The sequence below is a fragment of the Chiroxiphia lanceolata genome, chromosome 3, assembly GCF_009829145.1.
Source record: "Chiroxiphia lanceolata isolate bChiLan1 chromosome 3, bChiLan1.pri, whole genome shotgun sequence".
NCBI lineage: Eukaryota > Metazoa > Chordata > Aves > Passeriformes > Pipridae > Chiroxiphia > Chiroxiphia lanceolata.
Genome location: NC_045639.1, coordinates 115,674,422 through 115,700,041, shown reverse-complemented (window position 1 = coordinate 115,700,041; position 25,620 = coordinate 115,674,422). Strand labels below are relative to the sequence as shown.

Here is a 25,620-nt window from a genome sequence, read left to right as displayed (position 1 = left end):
CATCAGCAAACGTGCAGGTGACACCGAGCTGGGGGGAGTGTGGATCTGCTGGAAGGCAGGAGGGCTCTGCAGAGGGACCTGGACAAGCTGGATCCATGGGATGATTCCAACGGGATGAGGTTCCACAAGGCCAAGGGCCGGGTCCTGCCCTTTGGCCACAACAACCCCCGGCAGCTCCAGGCTGGCACAGAGGGGCTGGAGAGCAGCCAGGCAGGAAGGGAGCTGGGAGTTGGGATGGCCAGGAAGCTGAACAGGTACCAGAGTGTGCCCAGGGGGCCAAGAGGGCCGATGGATCGTGGCCTGGATGAGGAAGAGTGTGGCAGCAGGAGCAGGGAAGGGATTGTGCCCCTGTGAGGCCACCCCTGGAGTGCTGTGTCCAGCTCTGGGCCCTCAGCTCAGGAAGGACATGGAGGGGCTGGAGCAGGGCCACGGAAGAGCAACAAGGCTGGGAAGGGACTGGAGCACAATTCCCATGAGAAGAGGCTGAGGGAGCTGGGGGGGCTCAGCCTGGAGAGGAGGAGGCTCAGGGGAGACCTCATCCCTCTGCATAACTCCCTGCCAGGAGGGGGGAGCCAGGTGGGATCGGGCTCTGCTCCCAGGAAGCAGCAGTAGGACAAGAGGGCTCGGCCTCCAGCTGTGCCAGGGGAGGGGCAGGTTGAATATTCGGAAGGAATTTTTTCCATGGAGAGTGATCAGCCCTTGGAATGGGCTGCCCAGGGAGGGGGTGGAGTCACTTCCCTGGAGGTGTTTAAGGACAGACTGGATGTGGCATCAGTGCCATGGGCTGGGAACCACGGCGGGGTTGGATTGAGGGTTGGGCTCCATGATCTCGGAGCTCTTTTCCAACCCAGCTGATTCTGGGATTCTGTGATTCCACGAAGGAACGCTCAGCAATCCTGAGGGACCTCATCTGCTTCATCAGAGAACCACAGGACGGTCTGGGCTGGAAAGGACCTTCCAAGGTCATCCAATCCATGGGCAGGGACATCTCCCACTATCTCAGGTTGCTCCATCCAACCTGGCCTTGGACACTCCCAGGGATGGGGCAGCCACAGCTCCTCTGGGAAACCTTTTCCAGGTGTTTCGCCGCCCCCTCTGCGCAAACACAGTGAGTGGCTCCAAGAATTTTGTTATCCATCACCTCAGTGTTGTGCTTTATAACCCAGATTTTTAATAAAAAGCATCAAAACCCTCAAAAAAAAAATAATGCTGGTGGTGGTTAAAAAGGAGTGGGAATGACCAGGCAGGGAAAAAATCCTTTATAATCTCTTTTTGGTTTTCCATGTGTTTGCTTGGTTGTCCCTCTTGCTGAGAGGCCTCCTCCTCTTCCCTCCCCAGCCCTGGAAGTGCCCAAGGCCGGGTTGGAACAACCCGGGATAGCGGGAGGTGTCCCTGCCCCTGGAACTGGATGAGTTTTAAGGTCCCTTCCAACCCAAACCACGCTGGGATTTGGCGATTCCCTAAATTCGTGGCAGAAATAGAGGTGGTCACTCCAACATCAACCACAGGAAGAGGAGGCTCTGGTGTGGCAAGGGATGAATCCGTAGAGTGAATATAAATTAACTAATTAAGCCCAGCTCCCCTCCTGCTTCCAGGTGGTTCATACAAGTCCATCCCAGCTCCCTTTCGCTCCCGAGTTTTCCTGGCTCTGCAGGGGAGGGTTCTGAGCAGAGCAGGTGAGGAGAAGCCAGGCCACCTCCCTCCAGCTCTCCGCCGGCTCCTGGACTCTGGTGATCCCAGCGAGGCTCGGCACCACCTGCTCCTCCAGCGGCACCATGGACAAATCCAGCCCACCTTCCCTGCTCCAGCTCCAGCTCCAGCCCGGCTCGCTCGGCCGTGGAACATCCCTGGCCCGCGGCCACGTTAATTTTCTCCTTGACAGCACACGAGGTGCAGCCCGGGCAGGGGCGGGGGTTGGGATGTCTCCCGCATGGAAATGAGCTCCTGGCAGCGCCCAGATCCAGGGATCTGCCTGCGGGGAGGCGCTGAAACCCCGGCCCTGCTCCCGGACACCTCGCCAAGCCTCGGGAGCGAAGCAGCTCCCGGTATTCCCGAGGGGAAGGGAAGGGTGTTAATGTGCTTGCGGTTCGAGCGCCCGCGAGGGGGGGAATTCAATCTCATCCTTTCCCCCCCCGCCGCTTTCCGAACAAGCACCTTCTGCAGGGAGATAAGGGGACAATCCTGCCGGAGCAAGCCAAAATCCTGCTTTCCCGGCGCCAGCACGGGCAGATAACGCGGACAGACGTCACGGCAGCTCCCGCAGCCCCCAGAGCTCCGGGTTTTTTTATTTGCGGAGCCGCCTTTTAGCGGCGGAAAAGGAATTCGCAGCCTCGTGCCGGTCCCTGCCCTTGGAGCAGCCCCAGCATCCCAGGCTTTGGGGCAGGGAATGAAGGAGCAGCAGGTGAGGCCAGGGCACTCAGCGGGATAAAATCACAGGAGCACAGGATGGTTTGGGTTGGAGGGGACCTTAAAGATCATCTCGTTCCAACCCTTTGTGGAGAACAGGGCAGTGCCCGGTGCTGTCCCTCTCCTTCAGGCGGCTCATTTAGGCTGGGATGTGGCTGCTGGATAGTTGGATACCTGCAATTCCTCTGCTGGGAATGAAGGGAATACTCAGTGGTGGCCCCATGGAATCATAGGATGGGATTTGGGTTGGAAGAAACATCAAAGGTCATTTAATTCCAACTCCTGCCATGGGTGGGGACACTTTCCACTGTCCCAGGTTGCTCCAAACTCCATCCAGCCTGGCCTTGGACACTTCCAGGGATCGAGGGGCAGCCACAGCTTCTCTGGGAACTCCAGCTTAAGCTCCTCACCACCCTCACTGCCAAGAATCCCTTCCCAATTTCCCATCTCTCCCTGCCCTCTGGCACTGGGAAGCCATTCCCTGTGTCCTGTCCCTCCAGCCCTTGTCCCCAGTCCCTCTCCAGCTCTCCTGGAGCCCCTTTAGGCTCCAAAAGGGGCTCCAAGGTCTCCCTGGATCCTTCTCTTCTCCAGCTGAACCCCCCCAGCTCTCCCAGCCTGACTCCAGAGCAGAGGAGCTCCAGCCCTTGGAGCAGCTCTGTGGCCTCCTCTGGACTCATTCCAAGAGCTCCATGTCCTTCCTGTGTTGGGAATCCCACCCAGAGGCAGCTCTGCATGGGGAGGTCTCACCTGAGGGGGCAGAGGGGCAGAATTCCCCCCTTCCCCGCTGTGGGATCAGCCTGGGATGTGGTTGGGACAAGGAACTTTCACCTTATGGAGGTAAAATAATCCCCATTATCCCACTTGGAAGTGCAACCACCTCCCTGTGCCGTGTCCGTGCGGAGGCGGCTCCCTGTGCTCCCTGTGCCAGAGCTGGGAAGCTCAGAGGGAAGCAGCTTTCACCCCCTGGAGACACTGGAACCCAGACAACACAGGCAGAGTTTGGAATGAGGGACACAGGAAATCCATGTGCAAAGCCGGCGGCTCTTCCCGAGACGGGAGGAGACACGTTCCTGTTCCACAGGGATGTTCCACATGCACAAAGCAAGGTATTCCCGTGCCAGGACAGGATGGTTTGGCACAATTCCAACACTTCTCACAAAGAGGAGAGGCAGATTAAGGACTCAGAAGGAGCTGGCAAAGCGGAACAGCTCCGGGCGCACTCGGATCCGGGCGGAAAGCTGGGATCACACGTGGATGTCTCCTACTGGAGCCGGTCAGGTGTCGGCCTGTTGAGCTCCAGGTCCTCAAGGTGGAGGCACAGAGGCCACCAAGCCCAGTCAGGAACGAGAAAACCTTCCAAAAAGAGGGGGATCAGACGTGGAATTTCGCTGCCCAGGCGCTTCCAGGAATTGTAAAGCTCTGACTGGAATCTCCTTGGATTGTTACAGCCAAGACATCCCCCAAAAACAGGGGGTGACACCGGGACAATTCAGAAGGAAGACAAAGGTTTGAGGGAACACAAAGGACAACCAGGATTTGTTGAAGCACATCCAGGCAGGAGCTCCTGTCCCTTTTGGAGGGGGGAGGACCCCAGGATTTCCAGCATCCCGGAATCTGACACTACATTTCACACCCTGGGGCTGCTTGAAAGGCGCAGTTTGAGGTCCTTGCTGAGGGATTAGGGTCAGATGGGGCTAATTATGGGATGTCAAGCATCAAATTGTGAGTAAGGGCACGTGGAGCCATCAAGGAGAGGACAGGGGAAGGTTTTAGCAGAGGATTGTCCTTCATCCACCTTCACCCACACCCTCCCCAGCTCCAGGTGCAACGGGGGAGGCAGTGGAGCTGACCCCGGAAAGCTCATGGAAAGGGGTGGGAGGGAAGTTTATCAGTCGTTGCAGGCAGACTGGCAAGGCAGGAAAAGCCCTGAAAGGATTTTCACACACAAAGGAACCTTCTCCAAGTCTGGAAGCCCTTGGGAAGCCCGTGGAAAACAAACGGCTGGAGGGTGAGAAGATGTTCGTGTGGTCACCTGGGGTTTCCTCCCTGCCCAGGACGTCCAGCAGGCATTTCCAGCCTCAAAATCCCATCCCAAATACCAACAGATCCCGTAGATGGGATAAGTGGAGTGGAAGGGAAAGCTCAGTTTGGGATTGGAGCAGCACCATCCCACCAAAAACCTCAAAACCCCCAATCCCACAAGTTTAAAAAGCCCGTCCTGCAGCACCAAAATCCCAGATTCCTTCTTTTTCAGCGCCTCAGGATTTGGGGCCAACACGTTTAAAACGGTGTCATTTAGCTTTGGGGGAGGGGAAGGGAGGAGAAGCTTTTTGAAAAGGAAAGAAAGGGGAGAAAAAACCCACAACAACCCACAAACCCAAAGCAAGAACCCACCCCGGGAGAGCAGAAAAACCAACACGAGGCAGAGAAAAACACACAAGGCAATTAGAAAAGCTGGAAAATGGAAAAACAGACAGCGCAGCTCAGGCCTCCCCGGAGCTCTGAATAATGGAGTGATGCCTCCAGGGTCTGCCATTCCCAAGCCCAGCCTGAATACTAATCCCGGGCTCCCGGCGCAGGAGGAGAAAGGCGCCACTCAGGCAGAAAATTACCTTAAATGAGCAACGACTCTGATAAACAAGGCACGGCTTTGGTACTTCGCTCCTCGGTTTTGGGGGGGGAGGGAGGAGGGCACCTCCCCCTCCTGCGGAGACGGCGCTGGATCCCTGAAAACGGGCCCCTGGAGCGCCTCCTTCCTGGGAATGGGTCATCCTGCTCGGGGAGTTAAATCCCACTGGGAAGGGTTCATCTTGCTTGGACCAGTCAAACCTTCCTGGGAATGGGTCATCCTGCTTGAGTAGTTAAATCCCACTGGGAATGGGTCATCCTGCTTGGGCAGTTAAATCCCACTGGGAATGGGTCATCCTGCTCGGGCAGTTAAATCCCACTGGGAATGGGTCATCCTGCTTGGTCCAGTCAAACCTTCCTGGGACTATTTAATCTTGGTTTAGTTAAACTTTCCTGGGTGTTTCACATTGCTGGGTTTAGTCAAACCCTACTGGGACTATTTCATCCTGCTTGGTTCAGTTAAACCTTGTTGGGATTATTTAATCCTGCTGGGTTTAGCCAAACCTTCCTGGGACTATTTAATCCTGGTTGGTTTAGTTAAACCTTCCTGGGAATGTTTCAACCTGGTTGGTTTAATCAAACCTCACTGGGAATATTTTATCCTGGTTGGTTCAGTCAAACCTTACTGGGAATGTTTCATCCTGCTTGGGGCAGTTAAACCTTGATGGGATTATTTAATCCTGCTGGGTTTAGTCAAACCTTCCTGGGACTATTTAATCCCGCTTGGTTTAGTTAAACCTTCCTGGGAATGTTTCAACCTGGTTGGTTTAATCAAACCTCACCCAGAATATTTCATCCTGGTTGGTTTAGTCAGACCTTCCTGGGAATGTTTCACTCTCCTGGGTTTAGTCAAACCTTCCTGGGACTATTTAATCCTGGTTGGTTTAGTCAAACCTTCCTGGGAATGTTTAATCCTGGTCGGTTCACGCAAACGTTGCTGAGACTATTTCGTCCTGCTGGGTTTAGTCAAATCTTCTTGGGAATGTTTCATCCTGGTTGGGTTCAGTCAAACCTTCCTGGGAATGTTTCACCCTGCGGGGTTTAGTCAAACCTTCCTGGGAATGTTTCACTATCCTGGGTTTAGTCAAACCTTCCTGGGAATGTTTCACCCTGCGGGGTTTAGTCAGACCTTCCTGGGAATGTTTCACTCTCCTGGGTTTAGTCAAACCTTCCTGGGACTATTTAATCTGGTTGGTTTAGTCAAACCTTCCTGGGAATGTTTAATCCTGGTCGGTTCACGCAAACGTTGCTGAGACTATTTCGTCCTGCTGGGTTTAGTCAAATCTTCTTGGGAATGTTTCATCCTGGTTGGGTTCAGTCAAACCTTCCTGGGAATGTTTCACCTGTGGGGTTTAGTCAGACCTTCCTGGGAATGTTTCACTCTCCTGGGTTTAGTCAAACCTTCCTGGGACTATTTAATCCTGGTTGGTTTAGATAAACCTTCCTGGGAATGTTTCATCCTGGTTGGTTCAGTCAAACGTTGCTGAGACCATTTCGTCCTGCTTGGTTTAGTCAAATCTTCTCGAGAATGTTTCATCCTGGTTGGGTTCAGTCAAACCTTCCTGGGAATGTTTCACCCTGCTGGGTTTAGTCAAACCTTACTGGGACTATTTAATCTTGGTTGGTTCAGCTAAACCGTGCTGGGAATATTTCATCCTGGTTGGGTCAATCAAACCTCACTGGGAATGTTTCATCCTGCTTGGTTTAGTCAAACTTTATGGAGACTGTTTAATCCTGGTTGGTTTAATCAAACCTCGCAGGAATGTTTCATCCTGGTTGGTTTAATCAAACCTTCCTGGGAATGTTTCCTCCTGTTTGGGGCAGTTAAACTTTCCTGGGAATGTTTCATCCTGGTTTAGTCAAAGGTCCAGATCCGAGGCTGCATTTTTGGGGGGAAGGACATACCCGGCAATTTTAACATCCAGGGCCCACATAATCCAGGATATCAGAATCCAAGCTTTAAATCCATGTCAGAGGCATCCCACACATTATGGAACCAGCTATCCCTGGCTGATATCCTTTCCCATCCCATCCTTTCCCATCCCATCCTTTCCCATCCCATCCTTTCCCATCCCATCACCAGCCTGATTTCCCCGAATTCAAACTCCTTTCCCAGCCTGGCTACCGACGCTCATCTTCCCTTATAAACACACTCCCAATCCATTTGTCACCGACTCCATGGTCCATTCCAGGCAGTTTTCCCCCTGGTCCTCTCCAGATGACGGGATATTTAGCCAGGAACACCAGGAGGCAGCTGCTCCGGGCATCATTCCCCGGATCATTGCCTGCCACGACTCCTGAGGGCCTGCAACTCAGGCCTTCCTTTGTTTGGAAGTAACCTTCCATGATTTCAGGCACTGCCACACTCAATCCTGTTAAATCCAGCTGCACCTTTCCCCTTTTCCCTCCCTGCACTAAATAACCTTCGGAGCAGGGACTTGTGACACGAGTTCAGCTGAACCTGTTTACTCCGAGAGCAGCGGGGGAGAACAAAATGCTTTGAAAAGACTCTGCTGGGAAAAACTCTCTATTCCTTTTTTTTTTCCCCTAGGAAACTGATGTGCTCTGAGAAAGCACAGGGACTGCTGGAATTCACTTGTGAAATCCTGTTTGGATGGGCTTTTAAGGGAAAATTTTGCCATCCCTCTGATCCTTCCCCCCTGTTCCAGGAGGGCCGATCCCAGGTGTGGAGCAGTTCCCAAATTTCAGGGAGGGGCTGGTGAAGCAAGGAGCAGCATTAATCTCTTCACACCAGCCTTGAGAGATGGATGAAACCCTCTGGAGATAAACCTGCCTTAAGCCAGGAGTAAATTCCTGGATGAAAAGCCGGGCTGGAAACAGATGTGGGTCACAGACACAACAGGGACGGAACCGCCACGAGCTCCAGCTGAGAACAAGCTCCTCCACTCCTTGGAAAGGAGGATCACCCCGTGTGGGCAGGGCAAGGAGGAAGATTCCCAGCAAAGAGAATCCCTGGGATTAGTTTCAAATCCCTGGAAGCTGCTCTTGCTCTGATTCAATGCTATTTCCACCGCAGGGTGCTACCGGGCGCTGCCAGGACGGAAATCACCTTCATTTCATCATTAATCGGATTTATAAATCATTCCTACAGGATGCAACTTCACAATTTGTGTTTGTTGGGTTTTTTTTGTTGTCTGGGGTTTTTTTTCTTGTTGTCTGGGGTTTTTTTGTTGGTTGGGTTTTATAAAGTCAGGGATGGTTCGGGTTGAGATGGGGAAAGGGTTTGTCGAGGAAGGAAGAGGCAGGAAGGATTCCCCAAACATCCAACTCCTGCTCAATCCATATTTTGTGTAGGGTTTGCCTTTATATAAATATATATATTTATACAATATATATTATATTATATTATATATTATATATAATTATATATATATAATTATATTATGTATAATATATATTTTTATATATATATTGGACTTGATGATCTCAGAGGTCTTTTCCAACCTGGCTGATTCTATGATTCTATTTTACATATATATATATACATATATATATATATATATATAACATTTATAGATATCTAAAAGCTTCCTACCAGGACACCCTTGCAAAAAATGCTTGTGCAGGATTGTCCTTGCTTAAGGACAGCCAGTATCCCTGCTCATGCCTGCCCCAAAATCCCAGTTAATTCAGTATCAAGCCCGTTTTCAAAGCTGCCACATCATTAAAACCTCCAAAATCGCAGTTCATTAAGAACTGGAGGATTTCACACGGCACACTACTCCAGGTTTATCCTTGGCTTCTTCCAAATCCCCCTAATTAATTTTTTTCCCCATCAATCCAAGCCAGACAAACACCAGAGAGTCGATTCATTACCATTCCCGTGTTTCCACTTATCCCGGGCCACTTCCTTTTTATTAACAGCCTCCAAGACGGGCTAAAAATAACCAACCAGGGCTGGAAGCAAAACTCCAGGGAGCCCTCCCAGACCCCATCAATCCTCCCCGCCCCGGAGTCCTGAGTATCCCATGAATCAACATCCCATGGATGCTGTTTTACTGCCGTAATTTATCACTTCCAGGGTGGCCAGAGGGCTGTTTACAGGAGGAAATGAGGCTACTTAGGTCCCATCAAATGTGCCCCTTTGATTTATGTGCCAGCTCAGCCTCTCCCCCTCTGAACATTCCTCATTCCAGGTGAATTTAACACCCTGGGATGCATCTGATTTACCCTCAGTAAGTCCCCAACCTCCTTTTTTCTCTCCCCCGCCTGCAGAAGGCGAAGGCAGGAGAAGCAGAGTTTCCTTCCACCCGTGATCCAGCAGCACCACCAGGCTGGGAGATCACAGAATCATGGAATCCCAGAGTCAGCCAGACTGGAAAAGAGCTCCAAGATCATGGAGCCCAACCCTCAATCCAACCCCGCTGTGGTTCCCAGCCCATGGCACTGATGCCACATCCAGTCTGTCCTTAAACACCTCCAGGGAAGTGACTCCACCCCCTCCCTGGGCAGCCCATTCCAGTCCCTGATTACCCTCTCTGGAAAGAATTCCCTCCTGATATCCAAGCTAAACCTCCCCTGGCACAGCTGGAGGCTGAGCCCTCTTGTCCTACTGCTGCTTCCTGGGAGAAGAGCCCGATCCCACCCAGCTCCCCCCTCCTGGCAGGGAGTTGTGCAGAGGGATGAGGTCTCCCCTGAGCTTCCTCCTCTCCAGGCTGAGCCCCTTCCCAGCTCCCTCAGCCTCTCCTCATGGGAATTGTGCTCCAGTCCCTTCCCAGCCTCGCTGCTCTTCTCTGCACCTGCTCCAGCCCCTCCATGTCCTTCCTGAGCTGAGGGCCCAGAGCTGGACACAGCACTCCAGGGGTGGCCTCACAGGGGCACAATCCCTTCCCTGCTCCTGCTGCACACTGCAGCTCTTCCTTCCCAAGCTCCCTCCTCCAGGATAATGCCTAAATATCCTGAAAGCTCCTCTGGCACCTCCAGGCTCTTAAATTTCCCTCTGGAAAGCAGCTCTCCGGGAGAACAAGCCGAGGTCAGGAACGGGGATCTGGGGGAGGGAAACCCCCGTGGTCACACAGATCCTCGTCCTTCAGCCCTTGGGATGGATCCCTGGGGAGCATCCTCTCCCCACAACAGGGTTGTCTGGATAAACCCACAGCGGAATTTGACTCTGTGAGGAAGGAACAGCTGATCCTTATTTTCTCCCTCACACCGGGAACGTTCCCAGCAGTGGCTGCAGAGGGTTTATTTTCAGATTAAGGTAGAGATTATATATAAATATATATATAGATAAAAAAAGGGATAAAGGTACCTGAAATCACAGCAATTTTCCATGACCCGTGCTCCTCCTTGGCGATTCTCTCCGCCTCCTCCATCAGCAACATCCCAAATCCCTGTAAAGGGAGAAATGACAGGGAGAGAAGGTAAAAAGTTCTGTAAAAACAGAAAGAATAGGCAAGGTCAGAACAAGCAGCAGCTCAGTTCTAAAAGATTCATCTCTTCTGGCACAGGAATGATCCTGGGATCAGGAATATTGCTGGATATCCAGGGATTTTTTTGTTTTTCTGATGGTGAAATTATTCACGGGGAGCTCCGGGGTCGGATTGTCCACGGTAGGAACAGGATGGACTTAAATCCACTGATGGTAAATCGTCCTGCAGTTGGAAACTGCAGCTTCCCAGAGGGCAGGGAGAGATGGGAGATTGGGAAGGGATTCCTGGCTGGGAGGGTGGGGAGGGGCTGGGCTGGAATTCCCAGAGAAGCTGTGGCTGCCCCTGGATCCCTGGGAGTGTCCAAGGCCGGGTTGGAGCCACCTGGGATAGTGGGAGGTGTCCTTGAACATGGTAGGGGGTGGAATGGGGTGAGATTTAAGGTCCCTTCCAATCCTGAGATTTTATGGTAAAGGACACTCAGAATCCATTTAGAGGGATTTTTATGGAATCTGGGGATGTAAATGGGAGCAAAGGGGAAGGGAGACCCTTCCCAGAGTGCCAAGATTCCCAGGGAACCCCCTTGTTCCCTGAAATCCTTCCCAGGGAGGAGTTGGGCTGGGGATGGATCCAATGGCAGGCTCTGGCTCCAGGCTGGGAGAGCTGGGAATGGCCAGGCTGGAGAAGGGAAGGATCCCAGGAGAGCTTGGAGAACATTCCAGAGCCTGAAGGGGCTCCAGGAGAGCTGGAGAGGGATTTGGGACAAGGGATGCAGGGACAGGACACAGAGAATGGCTTCCCACTGCCAGAGGGCAGGGACAGATGGGAGATTGGGATGGAATTCCTGGCTGGGAGGGTGGGGAGGGGCTGGGCTGGAATTCCCAGAGAAACTGTGGCTGCCCCTGGATCCCTGGGAGTGTCCAAGGCCACGTTGGAGCAACCTGGAATAGTGGGAGGTGTCCCTGCCCATGGCAGGGGGTGGAATGGGATGAGCTTTGAGGTCCCTTCCAACCCAAACCATTCCATGATCCACAAGTTCCCTCAGCACCTCGTTATCTTGATTTCCAACCCCCCCAGGAGTCAGGAACTGCCTCCCTGCTCATTCCAGGATGAATTCTCACGACGTTCCCTCACAGGTCCGGGCTGAGCTCAACTCCGTGCCGCTCTCCCGCTCTCAGCTCGTGCCACAGGAGATGCCAAATCCAAAGGAAAAGCAGGAAAACACGTTAACACCCTGCACCAGCTCCATGCCTGCATTTACACCGGGAAATCTCCAGCTCCTGGAATCACAGGGAAAAGCCTTTCCACTCTATTTAACCCCTCATTTGTCCTATATATCTGGGAATAATTGATGGGACTCATTCCCTCCTAAACACCAGGATGCAGGAATTACAGCAGGATCTTCTTTCATCCGGTTTCCAGGGCGCTGAAGCCACCATGATTTAAATTTTAATTTTTTAAAAAATTCTTTAATTTTAATTTTTTAATTAAAACCAAAAACGAAAACCCAAAACTGCTCGACGCTCGGAGGCCTTTTTTGGGGACCCACAGGAATCTTCATCCCAAAATGTCCTTCTAATCAGAAACTGCCCCCTGGCTGAGGAACAACCCTCTGACTGACCCAAGGAACACGAAATTCCGCCATGAAATTCCAACTTCCAGCCGTTTCCACGTTTGTACTCGGCCGCTTTCAGTCGATTCCCTTTATTTTCCTTCCTGATTTTTCCCTCCCAATATTTAGGATGACGGCTTTTAATGATTTCACGGCGGAAATATCCATTTTTCCTTATATTTTTTCCCCCCCTTGATGTTTCCTCTGGCCAAAACCACGTCTTAGTGCACCTCCCCAGGCAAAGATTAATCCTTTCCAAGGAAGTTAATTTAAAACATCGGCCCCCTGAGCGCTCCAGGCAACCGGGATTGTTTTGGAAAGCTCAGCCTAAAGGGTTCAGAACCTCAATTTAATTCAGGTTTTCGCTCCCCACAAGCCCTGACACGTCCCAGGCGGCAGCAGGGTAATGTGATATTTTCCTACAAGTCACTGCAAGGCACGAGAAGCAGCTTCCCAGTCCCTTTATTCCCGTGTTTTTAGGGATACATGACACGTTCTCCGAAGAAAAAAAGCTGCCTGAGCCAACAAAGAGATTGGTGAGTGTCACTAAATCATGGAATTATGGAATGGTTTGGGTTGGAAGGGACCTTAAAGCTCATCCAGTTCCACGGGCAGGGACACCTCCCACTATCCCAGGTTGCTCCAAGCCTCATCCAGCCTGTCCTGGGACACTTCCAGGGATGGGGAGTCTGCAGCTTCTCCGGGCACTTAAAGCAGAAAACTGGATTCCTTCTGTTTGGGTGGGAAGAATCCGTTCAGTAAACATTCCTCGGAAAGAAAACTGGGGAGGACCAAATAAAAACTCACTTTCCCTCTGCCTGGGATTAGTTTTCAGATTCCAGGAGCGAAATCCAGCTGCTGGACAAGGATTAACTGGGAGAAGGGAATCCAAAGGGACGACGGAGGTCAAATGAGCAAATCGGACGTTAAATCAGGTTATATGAGGAGATGGGGAGGGAAAACAGGGAGGGTTTGGAGTACCTGGTGCTGGAATTTGGAGGGATCCCGGCTGCTGACGGGGACCACGCTCCCATAGACGTGCAATTCCCGGACTATGGAGATGCCTCCCTTCAGCTCCGGCCGGAAGGATTCCTCGGAGCACTTCCGAAGGCGCAGGAGCCCGACCAGAATGTCCTGCTCCGGGTCTTCGTAGGACAGGAAGGTCTCCCAGCCCCCGTTGGCCACGTAATCCCTTCGGATCAGCTCAATCTGGGCGGGGGGAAGGAGAGGGGAGGGAGACAAAGAGGGGAAAAAAAAAAGGAAAAAAATTCTTTAATAATCCTGGAGCGACGCCTTGGACGGACCAAAGGGAATTTCACAGCTCCATAAACTGTTGGGATTCACAGCTTCTGAAAGGCCAGTTTAATTCCAGATGGATTTGGGCAGCGCTGGGTAAGAGCTGCAGGTCCTGCAGGCACAGCCGAGGGAAACACGAGGCTCTGCCGTGGAAAGGGTTGGTCCAAGGGACACCACTGGGCTCCTATCCCTGCCCACAGGATTCCAAGAAGGATTGGGAGCCCACGTGGTGACCTGTGACACCGAATCATGGAATGGTTTGGGTTGGAAGGGACTTTAAAGATCATCTCATCCCACCCCCTGCCATGGGCAGGGACACCTCCCACTATCCCAGGTGGCTCCAACCTGGCCTTGGACACTTCCAGGAACACAGGGGCAGCCACAGCTTCCCTGGGAATTCCAGACCAGCCCCTCCCCACCCTCTCAGCCAACAATTCCTTCCCAATCTCCCATCTCTCCCTGCCCTCTGGCACTGGGAAGCCATTCCCTGGGTCCTGTCCCTCCAGCCCTTGTCCCTAGTCCCTCTCCAGCTCTCCTGGAGCCCCTTTAGGCTCTGGAAGGGGCTCCAAGCTCTCCCTGGATCCTTCTCTTCTCCAGCTGAACCCCCTCAGTTCTCCCATCCTGGTTCCAGAGCAGAGGGGCTCCAGCCCTGGGAGCATCTCCGTGGCCTCCTTTGGACTTGCTCCAGCAACTCCACATCCTTCTGATTTTGGGATCCCAGAGCTGGAGGCAGTGCCCCAGGTGGGGTCTCACAAGGACACAAGGTGTGATCTCACTCATCTTATAAAGCAGAAACCTAAAATCTCTAAATTTTGGAGTGACTCGAGTTCCACAATCGCCACAGAATCAGTGGGAGCAGCATCTCTTCCCTCTTCCCAAGGGAATTGCTCTCATGGAGATGCAGCTCCAGCCCCAAACTTGTTGCAGAAGGAGCGGTTTGGCCTCACAGCCTTCACTAACCCCACACTTACAGGTCCAGGTCTCTCCACAAGCAGCACAAGTGGGGTTTCCACCCCTTTAGACCCCAAAACCAGTCAGACCAGCGCCCTGAGAGCTGCCTCAAACCCCATTTTTTTGGGAACAACCCGGACAAAAACCGCCCTGGAAGATCCCAAGGGGTGGAAGGGTGATACGGTTTGAAGCTGGCTCCCTGCCAAGTCTCCAAACCTTACCACCAGAAGCCCCCCCCCCCCCCCCAAAAACCTCAGGGAGAAGAGGGAGAGAAAAAAAAAAAAACCAACCAACTAAGAAAACCCGAAACGAGAGAGAGACAGCTAAAGTGATATATATAAATATATTTACACTTATGTTACAATTGAAATATATACACAATTTAAAAATATATAGAATTTCACAAGGGAAGGGGAAGGGGGAAGGGAAAGGGAACAAAACCAAAATAATATATATATATATATATATATATATCCCAATCAGTAGCCCGAGATCTAGTAACTAAGAGTTAGCAAAGAAAATATCCCACCACTCTCCTTGGGACAACCGAGAGTCGCTCCGGTACGATCGCCGGCAACCTCCACCTCCCAAGGTCGACAAGGCCCTACCAGGCCTCGCTCCCCAACACGGCAGACTCAACAGCAGGGAACCTGCACCTCCAAGCCGCCGGAAGGAAAGAGAGCGAAGGCCTCTCCACCTTTCTTCTTATAATCTGGCTTACGTAAAAATCGTAGGGAATACTGGGTAAATCTGGACCCTTCCTTGGTTACAAACTGGTCACCAAGGAAGGCCTAGCCCAAACCACCACAAAGGGAGAAGCGAAGTGAGAGTTGGCGGATGGTGGAGAACACGCCAAACACCAGGGGTGGGGTTGGGTGATGAAGAGGAACTGGTAGAGGAAGTGAAGGGGAGAAGAAAATGAACTTCTCAAGTTGCTTTTGATCTGAAAGGAATCGGGATTCTGGGCTTCCTCATGTTTTCCAAGTGGGGAACAGTCAGAGGGTTTGCTGGAGGAATGGAGGGGCTGGAGCGTGTCCAGGGAAGAGAACGGAGCTGGGGAAGGGGCTGGAGCAGCAGGAGCAGCTGAGGGAGTTGGGGGGGCTCATCCCAGAGAAAAGAGGGATCAGGGAGGACTTTCTGGCTCTGCAACTCCCTGATGGATCCAGAGAAGGGTCGGGTTCTGCTCCCAGGGAACAAGGGACAGGAGGAGAGGGAATGGTCTCCAGCTGTGCCAGGGGGGGTCCGGTTGGACACCAGGAGGAATTTCTTCATGGAAAAGGTGGTCAGGCATTGGAAGGGGCTGCCCAGGGAGGCTGTTGAGTCCCCATTCCTGGAGGGATTTCAAATCCCTGTGGATGTGGCCCTTGGGGACACGGCTCAGGGGTGGCCTTGGCAGTGCTGGGGGAACAGCTGGACTCCATGATCCTGGAGATCTTTCCCAACCTGGACAATTATGATTCTTCCCAGTCTCACTGCAAAGACTAAAGGCATTTTTTCTGCACCTCCTCTGTTGCCCCCAAATCCATGAATTAAAGATTTGTTTACGGAGAATTCCGTCTGGGAATGTGTCGCCCGCTCTGCTCCACGTCCAAGCCTGGCTGAGCACAGCTTAAAATTAAACAATTAAACCCTGTCCTAACTGCACCAAGGCTCGTCTCAGCTTCAAAATGCTGAAGTGAGATCACGGAGTAAGAGCTGGTTTGGCTTGAAATGTTATTAAACACTGAGTTTCAGACTGGAAAACTCCTGGATTCTCCCGAAGACAACATGAAACAAATAGAAAATATGGCTCCAATTGCTTGTCCTCCATCAGGGACTTCCCTGGGAGGGTGGTGAGGGACTGGAACAGAATTCCCAGAGAAGCTGTGGCTGCCCCTGGACCCCTGGAAGTGTCCAAGGTCACACTGGAGCAACCTGGGATAGCGGGAGGTGTCGGGGTTGGAACTGGATGAGCTCTAAGCTCCCTTCCCACCCAAACCATCCTGGGATTCCAAGATTTTATGACTAGATTCCATGTTAAGCCAAAATCCACCTGTAGACAGAGATGGACCAGGACAAATAGGAACCTTCACCAGGAGCCTTTTTATTGTGGCATTTTTATGACAACACAAACACTTTCACAGCCAAACTGCTCTAGGGGTTTGTTATTCCCACTTCCCTGGGCACAGAGGGTTCCTGGGATACACAACCCCCCTCTGAGGGTTTTTTCAGGGACTCACGAGGTGCACAGAACCTTTTTCCTTCTGGGATAAGGGTACCAGTATGGCAAAAGCCAATCCCAAATCACCTCCTGGTCAGGGCACACCCACGTTGCAGTTCCCAATGCCAGTCATGGAATCCCACAATGGTTTGGGTGGGAAGGGACCTTTAAAGCCCATCCAGTTCTAACCCTGACACTTTCCACTCTCCCAGGTTGCTCCAAGGGAATCCAACCTGGCATTGGACACTCCCAGGACAGTCCCTTGTCCCTAAAACATCCCTCAGCACTTCCCTCTAAAATCCTATTAAAAGCCTGGCACATTTATTTTAAACTTCTTTTGACAAACAAAGGCAAAACGCAGGGGCAGGTTAGGCTCAGCCTAAACCAGCTCCTCCCAGCTTAAAAAAATCTGCTTTATTCCTTCCCAGGCTCTGCATCATCCTTATCTTGATACAACACCACCCCCCCCTCCCAGTTTTTCAGGAACAGCAGCTCCAAAGCCTCACACTTTCTGCCTGAACACTAATGGAGCTTCATATCCTTAACAGAGCTGTCATTGCCCCTCAAAAACCTGTCACTCCAACGTCTCTTTACTCCAACAATCCACCTGAGCATTTTTAAGGCTTTATTCCACAGCAGCCTCAACCACTGTGGGAGCAAGAAAACACTTTCCTTCCTTCCTTCCCCCCCTCCTTGCTCCTGCTTGAAAAGGCAGCTCTGTAAATAAGCAGTGGAAAAAAAAAAACCACAAAAAACAAACCACCAAAAAAACTACTTCAAATTGGCTTTTTTCAAAGGCCCCAGACTTAGCAACGATAAATAAATTATAAGCAGAGTTATGTATTATAAAAATACACGCCCGGCCCCCGTCGATCCCGCCCGGAAAAGGAGCCGTGATTAATTGGAGCGAGGGATTAATTTCTTTTGAGATGTGACAGGGGGGACGTGTTTACTCGAGGAGCCAAGACAAACATCGTACACCTTGTCATCAGTCTGAGGCACAAGGAAAAAACGGTGCCATCCCCGGGAATATTCCTCTCCCTGGCTTGTCATGATAAATTCCGCTCTGACTGCATAATGACACCCTCCTGCCACTCAGCCAGACGGAGCCTAACAAAGGGGATTTTGCTTTGAAAACCCTGTGATAAGCTATTTGCTAACTGCTCTCCTCCCCTCCCAAAAATCAGAATTTACAATTTAAATCAGGTTAGAGGAGCTGCCAACAGACAGCTGGGGGGGGGGGGGGGAGAGGCTCCGTGAGGTGACCGCAGATGAGGGGGCAGCGCAGAGGCAAAGGGGTCTGGGCAGCCCCCATTCCTGCAGGAATTGGGTAGGAATGGGGTCGTTTATCTGGGATTCTTGTCCCTTTCTGTGTGTCACAGGTGGGGAGGGTGGCACTCCCCCCGAAGTCACGGAGGGAAGTAGGATGTGGTTCCCCAGAATCTCTGGGAGAAGGTCTTTCGGCGCCGGACTCGGAGAATATTCCCTCTGCCCAACTCCTGGAGCCAAATTCAGGGTCTCCTCCACACCTAAAGAAATCCAGGGATTCTCCAAAGCACGGGGGAGAGGATCTTTGTTGGGAATCACATCCTAATCCCAATTTAGTGGCTCATATTTAGGAAGTGTGTCCGTGCCCATCCTGACCAGGCAATGCCATCCTGACCCAGCTCCTGCCTGGCACAAAGAATTCCTGTTTGGAAGTGAAGGCAACATCTGATGGACAAACTCCAGAATCCTTCCAGTCCCTCCTTAATGGCAGCAAAGGAACAGGAGGAGAATATTTCCAGGGTATGATTTATTACCCACAGCACACATGTAAGGTAAAATCAGGGCCTGTGTGCTCCTAAAAAGCTCATTTCCTTGGGTGCCACAGAATTCCCGATCCCTTTGTGGAAGGATTGATCCCTCCTTGGGACTACAGTGAGCTGGAAGCAATTAGATGCTCTTTAATTTTTATTAGATGATCTTTAAGGTCCCTTCCAAACCCAAAGCATTCAAGGATGCCATGAGTTCCTAAACTGGATGCAGTGAACGTTTTCCTTTCCAAAGCATCTTTTTGTGGACTATTTAAGGATTTTAGGAAGGAAAACCACAACATATCTGTCCAATGCTAACTGAATATACTCATATAAATAAATATAACTATACATGTGCATAAATGTATTTACACATGCACTGTTTGCCTATAAAAACATGCAGATACACCCCCAAAAAAAGGCTATAAACTCATCCTGCTAAACATTTTTATTCCTGTTCACAATGAACACGTGGTGTTATTGGTTTTTTTTTTTTAAACCCGAATTTAGGGAAGGGAGCAAAGGGAAAAAGGCAGATCTTTTGTTATACCAAACACCCAAATAGACCAGTGGCTGCAGATGCATTTGTTGAACACGGTGGTCCATAAATTTCCACACGTGCTCAAGCGAGACATCCAAAAATAAAGGAACGAGACACGCAGAAATACATGGAAAACTGGATCCAGCTACAAAGGCAAAACCACGGGATTGGACGTGCAACAAATGGCTCCCAGTGCCAGAAGATAAATTGTGGCTGAAAACAAGCTCTGACTTAAATAAAAAAAAGACAAATCTTACCTGATAAGGTCTCACTTTGTGGTGGATTTCCTGAATTCCGACCTCTCTCGTCCTCACGTCGCGGCACTGGGAAAAGGGAATCACAGAGGAGACGGTCAGGAAGCTCCGGACACAAGAGACTTCCGGGCAATGTTGGGTCCAAAACTCCACTGAAACAGTTGCAGGGATGGATTTCAGATTAAAGGGATCACTGATCCATCCCTGCTCCAGCCCTAATCCAGCCGGGAGAGAGGGCTCGGCGCTCAACGGAAAGACCCGCCGGCAAAAATCGATTTGCTGAGTGGCCATTGGGGCTCAAGAGGAAAAGCACCCCTGGATTCCCAACCAGCAGGGAGAGGAAACATCCATGGAACAACAGGAGAGGGAAAAATGGCTTTGGAATCATCCATTGTTGCCCTGCACTGGGAAGGTGGAGAGCTGGCAAAATCCATGCACCAGAGAGGCCTCAAATAGAGAGGGGTTTGAGTCCTGGCAAACCTCTCCTTGTTTTTAAATGGGAGCTGCTCCAGGGGCTCTTCCCGAATATCTGAGTGCAAACATGACCCAGCAGCCACGGAGCGCTGCCAAGGCTTGGGATGAGTCCTGGAAAGGAATCTCCCCTCCCTCAGAAGTGAGACAGGGGAGGAGAAGAGGCTCAAGTGCTGAAAGATGGGTTATAACTCGCACAGATTTTGTGGTTTTCAGCAAAAGCAATAAAATCTGAGGACTTTGGCACTCGGTCCCATTGGCAAAGAGTTGGGACAGCGTGGGAATTCCTGCTGTGGGAGAGGGTTCATCCAGGCTTTTGTGGGTTTATTGGTAAGCCCAGTGCTGAGTTTGACCCGGCTTTAGCCAGGAAAATGTTGCCACAACAGTTTTGCCCAAAGCAGCTGAGCTGCAAATGCTCATTTCACTCCACAAGTGCTGCTGGAATTGGAGGGAAGAATCATGGAATCACGGAATCAGAATGGTTTGGGTGGGAAAGGAGCTTAAAGCTCATCCAGTGCCACCCCCTGCCACAGGCAGGGACACCTTCCACCAGCCCAGGCTGCTCAGAGATCCACCCAGCTTCACCTTGGACACTTCCAGGGATGGGACAGCTTCTCTGGGAATTGCATCCCAGGGCCTCACCACCCTCACAAGGAAGAATTTCTCCCCAGTATCCCGTTTAACCGTGCCCTCTGTCACTTTAGAGCCATTAATAACCTCCACCAGTGGGTTAAAATTGCTCCAACAGCACCAACACCCACCCGCCCCTGTAATTCCAAAAGCCAGACATTTAAGCCAGGGAAGGAATGTGTGAAAATCCAATTCACACAGAAACTCAGAGCGGTGGAAACAAGCTCAGCTCTGCCTCGTGCCCTGTCTCCGAGTGCTTTTAAATTCCATTATCGGTATAAAGCCAAGATCTCACAAAATAATAGGAAAAATGTGGGGGGGGCTTGTGTCTGGGTTTTGGAGTGGGGTGTGATAAACCCAGGGCTCAGTGTTGTATCGGGATTCTACAGCATGGAATCATGGAATTGTTAGGGTTGGAAAAGCCCTCTGAGGTCACTGAGTGCAACTGTTCCCCAGCACAGCCAAGGCCACCCCGAGCCGTGTCCCCAGGGGTCACATCCACAGGGATTTTAAACCCCTCCAGGGATGTGGAATCCACCCCTGCTCTGGGTGGCTGTGCCAGGGCTGGACAACCCTTCCCATGAAGGGATCATTCCCAATATCCAACCTAAACCTCCCCTGGCACAGCTGGAGGCTGTTTCCTCTCCTCCTGTCCCTTGTTCCCTCGGAGCAGAGCCCGACCCTTCCCTGGATCCATCAGGGAGCTGCAGAGCCAGAAGGTGCCCCCTGATCCCTCTTTTCTCCAGGCTGAGCCCCCCCAGCTCCCTCAACTGCTCCTGCTGCTCCAGCCCCTTCCCCAGCTCCGTTCTCTTCCCTGGACACGCTCCAGTCCCTCCATGTCTCCCTTGTTGGGAGTGTCCCAGAGCTGCCCCCAGCCCTGGAGGTGCCCCAGCAGTGCCAGCACAGGGGGACAATCCCTTCCCTGCTCCTGCTGCGACACCAGGGTTGGCACAACCCTTGGCCTCCTTGCCCACCTGGGCTCGTGTCCAGCACCTCCAGGGCCTTTCCCATCTTTCCAGCTACTCTTCCCCCGGCCTGGAACATTCCATGGGGTTGTGGTGCCCCACGAGCAATTCCTGGCATGTGACCTTGTTGCCCCTCACTCCGTTGGCCTTGGCCCATCAATCCCATGGATCCAGCCTGTCCAGATCCCTCTGCAGATGATCTTGATCTCCACCAGATCCACATCCCACCCAACTTGCTGCCATCTCTGCCTGAGGGTGCCTCGATCCCAGATCATCCATGAAGATCAAACGGGACCGTTCCCAGCGCTGAGCCCTGGGGAACCACCAGTGACCTGCCCCAGCTGGAGGCAAACTCTTCCCTGCTTTCCATTTCCAGCCGCACAAACAGCCCAGAAAAGAGGGGAGGAACATCCACACTTTGTTTAGAACCCCAGACTTGAGGAGTGACCGTGTGTTTTGGGATTTTCCTTTAAAATTCCGCGTCCCAGCTGCGCATCTCCACCCGTGCTCGGCGTCGGGCAATCCCTGGTCCCTGGTCCCTGGTCCCTCCAACAAAAATCCTCAACAACCACAGACACAAAGCTGATCCCCATCCCTCAAACATTCCCTGATGATGTATTCCGGAGCTGGTGAACTGCCTGATCTTCGCCATCGAGCCGGCAAATACATGAGATTCCTCCAAGCCCCCTACAAGACACGAGATTCCTACAAGGCCTTTTCCTCTCTTTCTCCAGCCTGGGAGGCAGGAGGGCAAAGCCTATTTATAGTTTTCTCCTCTGACCCATGGAGAGCACAGCAGTTCCCTCACATTCCGAGCTGTGCTGCAGCAGATTGTTCGGATCCTGCTCCCGGCAGCTGCCGAGTTTCTGCCTCACTAAATTAAAGCCCATAATCATTTGCCCAGCAGAGACATTTCCAGAGCGTGGCTCCTCTCAAAGCCACACTTCCAAGCCCTTTAACGCTCCAGCTGAGCCCCTCGGTGCCATGGATCGGCTCTCCCAGCTTTTCCAGCTGGTCCCGGCCGGGTTTAGTGGCAAAGTTGGGGAGGAGGTTCCACCAGGAGCCCTGGAGAGCTCAATTCCAGAGGCTTCCCTCCCCTGCCGGGATTTGAAGTGGAACGGCGGCGGGAGGGATGGAAGCTCCTCGCGGATGGCAGAGCTCTCTGCCAAATCCTGGAGAGAGAGGCTGGGAGGAATGATTGAAGGAGAAAAGTCCAGGGCAGCAGCTTAAGGAGAGGGATTAAGCGGGATGGAAAGCCCAGCTGGGAGGAAAAGAGCCTGGAGTTTCTTCCCTCGCCTTTCCTGACTGCGAGATCCAAGCGGGATGGCGCAGGTAGCAAGGAGTTAGATGTATCTTGGAGGATTATCCCTGTTAAATCCCAAAAAACACGGGTCAGAGGCACAGATTGATGTGGGAATCCAGGGATACGGGCAGCAGCCGGGGAATTTACAATTGCTGGATGCAGCGGTGCCTTAAAAGCTCTTTAAGGAAAGGGGAGCTGGGAAGAGAGAGAGCTAAATCCTCACAGAGATTCATGGAAAAGCTGTGCCCCTGGGATGTGCCCCTGCCCAGGGCACCAGAGCAATCAAAGCCCTTTGGAAGTGAATCACAAAATCATGGAATGGTTTGGGTGGGAAGGGACAGCAAAGAGCAGCACATTCCAGCCCCTGCCATGGGGCTCCCACTAGCCCAGATTGCCCCAACCTGGCCTTGGGCACTCCCAGGGATCCAAGGGCAACCACAGCGTCTCTGGGAATTCCATTCCACTCCCTCCCCACCCTCCCAGCCAGCAATTCCTTCCCAATCTTCCATCTCTCCCTGCCCTCTGGCAATGGGAAGCCATTCCCTGTGTCCTGTCCCTCCAGCCCTTGTCCCTCTCCAGCTCTCCTGGAACCCCTATAGGCTCTGGAAGGGGCTCCAAGCTCTCCCTGGAGCTCAGGGTTTTCTTTGAATCCCTTGGAGCTGCATCCCAGGATTTATCTGATGGGAAAGTGAGAACCCCAGCCTGGAGCCATCCCAGCTTCATGGAATCATCAAATCCCAGCAGGGTTTGGGTGGGAAGAGACCTTAAACACCATCCAGTTCCACCCCCTGCCATGGGCAGGGACACCTCCCACTATCCCAGGTGGCTCCAACCTGGCCTTGGACACTTCCAGGGATCCAGGGGCAGCCACAGCTTCTCTGGGTACCCTCAGTGGGTGGAACATTCTCAGGAAACACAGGGTTTGTGCCATGTTTCGTTCAGGAAGTGGGACATCCCAAAAGAAAAAGGGCATAACTTTCCAGGAGGGGCTTTGGGTGTTTGGGAGGGGGGTTTAAACGGAGGGCAGGGGGCAGGGCAGAGCAGGAGGGACACTGGGAAAAGGCTGGGAATTCATCCCTCCTGGCTGCAAACACAAACCCAATTTCTCCCCCTCCCCCGTGTTTTTATCAGAAACATCAGGAATATCAAGACTCCTTTTGTTTGTGCTGAAACCTCTCCTGCAAGACTGCACTGAGAGCCTTCCTTCCAATTGTTCCAGGGAGCGAGTGCGTGGGAAAAGAGAAAAGGAAGGAGAGTTTCCAACTGGCGTCGATCACAAAGGAAACTTTCCTGCCTCCTCTCTTCGATTTAGGGCTCCAAAAAAAAAAATGGAATATCACAAACTAGTTACCAGGGATGGGGGTGAAAGTGCTGAACTAAAAGTCACCCAAACAAAACTAAAAGTCACCCAAGCAAACCCAGCTTTTTAATGATCCCAGAAGGATCATTAAAGTGCTTTTTTTAGTCATTAAGTTGTTGGGTTTTTTTTTTTTTCAAAGCCATTCCCAGGTTTTTTTTTACCTGTGTCCCAAGATCCTTCATCCTGGCCAAGGCGAGTTCCCTCAGGTTGCCGTGCTCCACCCCGGAGCTCACCAGTGGCATCGGGATATCCCTGCGTGGAAAAGGAAAAGTGAACCCTTTAAACAACTCCATGGGCAGGGAAGGCACCACAAAACCACCTAAGCTGAGATCCCAAACAGCAGATCCCGGAATTCCTCAGAATTCCCTCGGTTTCGAGCCCTCGGTTGAAGAAAACAGGTAAAATGCAACTAAAAGCAGGAGGAAAACAGAGGGGAAAAGGTCCAGATTTTATTTAGGTAAAAAAAAATTTAATATAAAAGTTGGCCTTAGGGATTAAAAAATTAAAAGTATAAAAATCGTGATTTGGTTCTCAGTTCTTGGGAATCTGGGGGAGAAAAAAAAAAAAGGGATCATCCAGCTGAGGCTCCACCTTTTTTTTTAGGAGTCCAGGTCAGATGTTCTTCGTGGAATCTGCTGCTGGAAAACCAGTAATTTGGAACCAGTTCTGCGGTTTGGGAGTTGAACATCCAGCAGGGAAAATCCATTGGGATTATAACTTCTCTGTGTTGGGATTTTAGCTGCTTAAAAGCCAAAAAGTTCTGTTCAGCAAAGGATTTGCAGCGGCCAGAGAGTCCAGGCCCTTCTTATGGGAATGTAAATCAGGAGTCTGGAAATGACAGGACTCCTTCCTTCAGTTTTCCAAGGGAAAGCACCGATGGAATTTGAAGGCAAGGCCGGGTTTGGCCTCTGTGCTGCCTCCCAGGGCAGTTTGTCCCACTGGAGAGGACGAAAGCAGGACACCACCCCTCAGGAAAAAGCAGGATTTATGCATCCAGAGCAGGCTGGGAAGGAACCACGGGGATTGCTGGCACATCCCACTCCACCTGTGTCATCCAAGCCCCTCGGGTCTTCCACAGGGAAATCAGGACGACACAAACAGTGTTTGCTGTTTGAGTGGGAGACACTCAGCAAACTGGGCTCAAACATTCCCTGGTGAGCATTCCCCCTTTTCCTTTATCCATGCAAGACTCAGCAGCTTAAAGGACAGAATCATTCCCTGATTCCCCCAGTCAGGGAACTGCTGATGGAATTAATTAGCTTAATTGGATGAATGGATCCATCAGATACCCGATACCAATGTATTAATGGATCCATCCAGCACCTTGTGGAATTGCTTTCACACCATTAACAATTCCTATGGTTGGCAATTCTGATTTGGGGCAATTTTTTCCTATTTTTTAGCAATTCCTACTTTGGGCAATTCCTACTTTTTAATCTAATCAAAGGTAAAGGTCTCCAAGGGTTCCAAAGGCCTGATCCTTGTGCTGCTCCAGCCTCTGCAAATCCGAGACATCGGCAAGGGGGGTAAAGGAAAGGAGCTTTTCTTTACTGTTGGGAATAAAAAGAAGGGCTGGAAAAGACCTTAAAGCTCATAAATCCATGGGCTGGGACACCTCCCACTATCCCAGGTTGCTCCAAGCCCCGTCCAACCTTGGACACTTCCAGGGATCCAGGGGCAGCCACAGCTTCTCTGGGTAACCTGTGCCAGGGCCTCTTCACCCTCACAGCCAGGAATTCCTTCTCAATCTCCCATCTCTCCCTGCCCTCTGGCACTGGGAAGCCATTCCCTGCATCCTGTCCCTCCAGTCCTTGTCC

The 25,620-nt window shown here is 51.7% G+C and overlaps 1 protein-coding gene and 1 long non-coding RNA gene across 2 annotated transcripts in view; both read right to left on the bottom strand.

Annotated features, from left to right (window-relative positions):
- ELP3 (elongator acetyltransferase complex subunit 3) overlaps nt 1–25,620 on the bottom strand; it is a 92,755-nt gene that overhangs the window by 5,575 nt on the left and 61,560 nt on the right. Inside the window, exons 11-14 of the mRNA XM_032681613.1 lie at nt 23,965–24,055; nt 19,078–19,143; nt 13,018–13,245; nt 10,307–10,388 (exon numbers count right to left, since the gene is read on the bottom strand). Of these exons, the coding sequence (XP_032537504.1) occupies nt 10,307–10,388; nt 13,018–13,245; nt 19,078–19,143; nt 23,965–24,055 (467 nt within the window). The remainder of the gene's footprint in view (nt 1–10,306; nt 10,389–13,017; nt 13,246–19,077; nt 19,144–23,964; nt 24,056–25,620) is intronic.
- LOC116783779 lies at nt 5,415–8,331 on the bottom strand. The gene is made up of 3 exons (XR_004355825.1): nt 6,865–8,331; nt 5,851–5,928; nt 5,415–5,733 (listed from the first exon to the last, which is right to left on the bottom strand). It is a non-coding gene; the product is annotated as an uncharacterized LOC116783779 (long non-coding RNA).